Genomic DNA, 5,801 nt, shown 5'->3' on the forward strand with positions numbered 1-5,801 from the left:
AGGCTCACCGGAGGGAGCTCTCCTTTGCCTCGCCCAGGGGGTTCAGTTTCCTCCCATTCCTGCGATGGCATAACAGACACTATAAACTGGTCGTAAAGCAAGGTCCTTTTGACAGTACTCATGCAATGCATTTGAAAAGACGCATGGTATTGTATGGTAACCGTTATCCCACTGGCAAAGCAGCCTATTGTTGGACTGTCCATTTTTTATATTAATCAACCAATCCAATAATAATAATAACAAAAACTATGGGCTAATAAAACGAAATAATTAAAACGGCTATTGGCTGACAGCGAAGCAAAAGAGGCAGAGCGAGCCAGCCAGGAGTCGAACCTAGAATCTTCTGATCCGTAGTCAGACGCGTTATCCATTGCGCCACTGGCCCACCAACCAGGGGTCCGGGAGCTTACATGGGACCTGTCGGTGTTCGACTGGGCAGAGGCCTGTCATGACATCTACTTTTTCTCATGCCATTAACAGGCCTGGAGCCAACGTCAGGAAGGGGTCCGATGAGGGGCCTGCTTTAAAAACCTTGGAGATGGAGGCCTCACATGTTGGGGATCTCGGTTGCTTTGTTTTCATGGCAAGTTGTGGTGTTGTTAGGATATTCCTACAGAGCCTGTGACAGTTTCTCAGCGGAAGAACTGGGATCCAGGGTCAGAGACGTCTCCTCTCCTGGAGGAAAATACAAGCCTTAGTGGTCTTGCTGGAAAATCTGGTAGAGGCCCACAGCCGGGCTTGAGGGGAAATAGTCAACAGACCTTCCCTGGTGGTCTAGTGGTTAGGATTCGGCGCTCTCACCGCCGCGGCCCGGGTTCGATTCCCGGTCAGGGAATGAGCTTTTGCCCTCCAGCGGCGGTCGTGATTGCAAAATTCCGCAGTAATATCTCCACGGCCTCGTCGAGAAGCACGGCCAAGGAATTGTTTGCGTGTGAAAAAGACCTCCTTCGAGCCGGAGTCGAACCAGCGACCTAAGGATTGCCAACTTGCCACCTACAGTCCTCCGCTCTACCAGCTGAGCTAAAGCTGGGGAACAATTGTCTGTATAAGATGGGGAAGAATTGAGGGGGAGGGGCGCGAGGAGAGGAGAAAATATCACAGAGATACGGGTTCGATCCCCAGCAAGAACATGCGTTTTCTTGCTGGGTCTATTGTCTTTTTTATTCATTTCAAGATTTATTTAGTGCAATATAAGGAATGCAGTTCAGCTTGCAGGCAATTAACCATGTATTTAATTATTAACACATTGCATTTTAATCCAATTTTTTTTTTCTTTTGATCAAAAGGAGGTACTGAACCACATTTTTAGGGACTTCCCAATGATCTAACTTTATAAGCACTCTGCATTGATGACCCAGTATTATTATTAGAATGGAAGAACATTTAGTGTACTGATATACTGCAGGATTTGCAGGAGTATCTAATAATGATTAATAGTAAACTACCACCTATTATTGTAACCTTGATTGAAAAAATAAATATATGGGCATTCTGCATGTATCTTTTCTTTTATGTAATTTGACTCCACCTAAGCCTGCTATATCACATCACTGTCACTATCAGCCATTAACAAAACAATAAACATAAAACAGATCAATAAAATATTTAAAAAAATATTTTTTATTCTTTTCACGTCGAAATATACAACATATAATGTACACTTTATAATATACATACAAATATACAACATTCAACAAAATATGTACAAACAAATCACGTTTGGTATAGTATTTACAATAAATCACTATTTACAAGTAAAAAGAAAACAAACAAACAGAACTGAACTAAACTATAGACAACACATTAACCTAGAACAAATACAACATTGTGTATATTTTGTGGGCAGCACAATGAATCACAATCAAATTGAATAAAAAATAAATAAATAAAATAAAATCAAAAATAGTGCAATTATTTCGGTATTAGTTTTGCAAAACAACTAAATAGTTTACTATAATGAAAACAAAATCTTCACAACATAAAATACAATGATGTACTATTTTCTCATCATTCTCAGCCACTGCTCTTTGGTTAGGGTCTCCCTGTTTGGGCAGTAAATTCTGCCTTTGAACTGGCTATGGCCGGTGTCTGTGGTGCGTGGCTCTCCACATTTAGTGCATCTGTTGGATGTGACTGTTCTAGTGTATTTACGCTTTTCTTTTTGTGGCGTGTCTTGCATTTGACAAGGGCCAGTTGTGCTCTCAGAATGTGGTGTGCAAACTCTACTGGGTGCAGTGGTCTGGGGTGGCGGCAGAAGCAGAATGCTACTTGCTGTAGGGGTTGGTGGCACTAGGAGTGGCATGTAAAAAACTGCTGGCTGAGCTGTATGTTGTTTTGGCTGTATGGTTCTCAGCTCAGCTCTATCTTTGACAACTAGCTTGGTTTTTGCCCACCCAGCCGTGTCAAGTGGCATGTTGTAAGTGTGTTCATGCATGTGTGGTGTGACTTGAGTGGGCCTAGTGTTTACTCGGAGTAGTGGTTCACTGGCAACAGGGCGTTCATCAGGCAGTACCAACCCTTGCATCAGAATTGCAACTTCTTGTGCCTTGAATCTTTTGTTATGCCACTGTATCAACGTGGTCTGATTTACAGTAACAAGTTGCAGAGTTGTATCTTTCATAATAATGCCGTTGATTAAAATGAGCTGTCGAATCTTTTTATAATCATTTAGAATTAGTGACCATCTTGAAAGGGTTTGGTGTCCAATTTTCTTGGGGCTATTATGAATGTTGCACAATCTGATAAATATTGTTTCTACAAGACGGCTGCAGTTTGGCCACTGAGCAGCTGAACCAGTAGAACCAAGTACACACCTTTTTGTACTTTCAACTCCTGCAAATACAGCCTTCTTTTTCGGAGACCTAAACCGACCAGTGAGCAGTCTCTCCTGATGTCGAGCAGCATAAGAAATCCGGTCCTTATCGTGTTGCTCCAAGTTCTGCCAAAGACCCACAATGGTGCTGGCCTGCTGATTGGTAAGAGTGAGGCCTTTTTCATTTCTTAGCTCCACCAAGTATTCCGCAAGCTCATCAACACGATCCATTCCTGCCAAACTCTGTTCATCCACGGCCTAGGAGGAAGTATTACATTAGATTTGAAGTATTTCAAGAAGGTCAAACATCAATAAATATAAAGCATACTGGTATTTCTTACAACTTGCTCTGAAGATGTAGATTGTCCAGGTAACCCAGACGGGACCCCCAGCAGGTGAGTGGACTGGACAGGAGGAGCGGGTGCAGACGGGACCCCCAGCAGGTGAGTGGACTGGACAGGAGGAGCGGGTGCAGACGGGACCCCCAGCAGGTGAGTGGACTGGACAGGAGGAGCGGGCGCAGGTTGGACCCCCAGCAGGTGAGTGGACTGGACAGGAGGAGCGGGCGCAGGTTGGACCCCCAGCAGGTGAGTGGACTGGACAGGAGGAGCGGGCGCAGGTTGGACCCCCAGCAGGTGAGTGGACTGGACAGGAGGAGCGGGCGCAGGTTGGACCCCCAGCAGGTGAGTGGACTGGACAGGAGGAGCGGGCGCAGGTTGGACCCCCAGCAGGTGAGTGGACTGGACAGGAGGAGCGGGTGCAGACGGGACCCCCAGCAGGTGAGTGGACTGGACAGGAGGAGCGGGCGCAGGTTGGACCCCCAGCAGGTGAGTGGACTGGACAGGAGGAGCGGGCGCAGGTTGGACCCCCAGCAGGTGAGTGGACTGGACAGGAGGAGCGGGTGCAGACGGGACCCCCAGCAGGTGAGTGGACTGGACAGGAGGAGCGGGTGCAGACGGGACCCCCAGCAGGTGAGTGGACTGGACAGGAGGAGCGGGCGCAGGTTGGACCCCCAGCAGGTGAGTGGACTGGACAGGAGGAGCGGGTGCAGGTTGGACCCCCAGCAGGTGAGTGGACTGGACAGGAGGAGCGGACTGACCAGAAAGCTCAGGAGCACAAGAAGCCGGTAGCACTGAGATCATATCAGATGTGTCCAAAAGTAAATCGGCAAGAGTGACCTCAATATGTTCAAGTTCTTCAAAGCCCTCATCAGTCTCTACTGGCTCTTCCAACTGCTCCAGCAATGTATTTGCCTCCTCGGAGTCTGACGCCATACACTGTAGAGGTTCATTGTTCTGCCTCAACAGGTACTGCACTCCAATCAGTTCACCTGAAAATGCAAAACCAATTTTGAAAAAAAAAAAAAAAAAAAACTACATAGAAACAGAGACAGAACTATGAGCATAAACATACAATATTAAATATGAATACCTGTGTACTTTGCGGGTGGTGTAAAAGAAGGAATCAGCTTCCTGCCAAAAACCTTCTCATAATCTTTATTCACACTGTGAACCAGCTCGCCCGAGTATGTGCGCAGGCCAGAGGCCTCTGCCTCCAGAGCAGCTGCTGCCCTGTTGTGGTTCCAGCGATGTAGCCCATCTAGTAGGTAGATCTGGAAGTTAAGCGAGTTTGCACTGTTTCCTAAAGTAAATACAAAAAAATGACAAAAAGGAATAAGGTAAAGTATTTCTGTTAAACATAAACATTATTGAGTTGCACGTACCTGGAATGAACCGGTTTAAGTGACAGTGGAATGACTCCAAAGATGTAGAACCTCTGGCACAGCGCAGTGTCTGCAGTTGCACTCCTCCCTTGGTGATGGTGCCAGTCTGTGTGTACAGCGCCACACCAGGTGGGTCCTGAATACACTTAACATGTCTCTTCTGAACACGCCAGATGTGCTGCATTCTGATGGGGTCCAGAAGAGGAACACCAAGGGCATCCTTACCCTTGTCACTGATGAGCTCACTGATGAGCTGATCCAACAGCCGGATGGTTTGCTCTTCTCCACGAGTCCTCCTCCTGCAGTGCAGCTCTAACTCTTCTTTTGTTATGTGCCGATCTAGCTGCTTCTCCGTCAGAGCCATCAGGCCTTGCTCTTTTAGCTGTGCTCTTTTTGCCTCTCTCAGCTTGTTGACATCAGCAGCATCCCACTCAAAAATACATGCTGACATGCGAGCCATGAAAGTGGGGTAGAGCTGGTGTGCATCAGTGGTGCATCCCACAGCCAGGCGTCGCATAAAGTGCCAGATGTCGAGGCGAACAATCAAGTTAGGCCATCCACCAAATCTGGCCTTCAGCTTGGTCTCACCCACATCCTTGCAGCAGCCACAGTCCACATAGAGAGCAACAGGAGGGTCTACACCTGCAGCTTTATACCTGCGAGAAATAATTATCAAAAATAATTAAAGAATTTCATCATCAAACAACAGTAAATTTCAAATGAAAATTGTAAATAGTAAATTCTAAACTAAGGACAAGTTAAATTACATGTAACTGAAAATGTATTACAGGTAACATACCTGTCTACCAAGCCAGCTGCCATAAGATCCAAACCTGGTCCCTCACCAGCAGTCAAGACACTGATGAGCACTTGACCCATCTCGTTACCAACGGATGTCAGCCACTGTGCAGTGCCTTTTGCCGGTCCTGAGAGCTTTTTGGTGATCTAAAACAAACATATATATTAAACCAACAGTAGCAACTCCTTCAATGGTTCTATTGCATGAATATAGAGCTTATGCGTGTAATGTCATAAAAAAAATTGAGTGGCTATCTCTGCAATGTTATTCTTGTTTTAATCTTTGAATTGTCCCTCAATTTGACATTCCATCTTATGTTATTAAGTTGTTCATTCATTTGAGGTTCCATTTCTATTTAGATTTAAATAGAAATAGAATCTGCATAACCTCAATACAATAATAATTAAAGATGTACCTTTCTGGTGGAATCCAGTTTTAAGATGGATCCATAAGTGGAGGTGATACTA

General features: G+C 45.6%; 1 protein-coding gene across 1 annotated transcript in view; it reads right to left on the minus strand.

Moving 5' to 3' along the window:
* LOC311281732 (uncharacterized protein) overlaps window positions 1-5,357 on the minus strand; it is a gene marked incomplete at both ends in the record, with an annotated part of 132,376 nt that extends 127,019 nt beyond the window's left edge. Inside the window, 5 exons of the mRNA XM_084394941.1 lie at window positions 2,872-3,070; window positions 3,154-4,142; window positions 4,244-4,453; window positions 4,536-5,191; window positions 5,335-5,357. Of these exons, the coding sequence (XP_084251067.1) occupies window positions 2,872-3,070; window positions 3,154-4,142; window positions 4,244-4,453; window positions 4,536-5,191; window positions 5,335-5,357 (2,077 nt within the window). The remainder of the gene's footprint in view (window positions 1-2,871; window positions 3,071-3,153; window positions 4,143-4,243; window positions 4,454-4,535; window positions 5,192-5,334) is intronic.
* Between the last annotated feature and the right edge of the window lie 444 nt (window positions 5,358-5,801).

The sequence above is a fragment of the Rutilus rutilus genome (genome assembly GCF_951802725.1).
Source record: "Rutilus rutilus genome assembly, chromosome: 22".
In the NCBI taxonomy this organism is placed as follows: Eukaryota; Metazoa; Chordata; class Actinopteri; order Cypriniformes; family Leuciscidae; genus Rutilus; species Rutilus rutilus.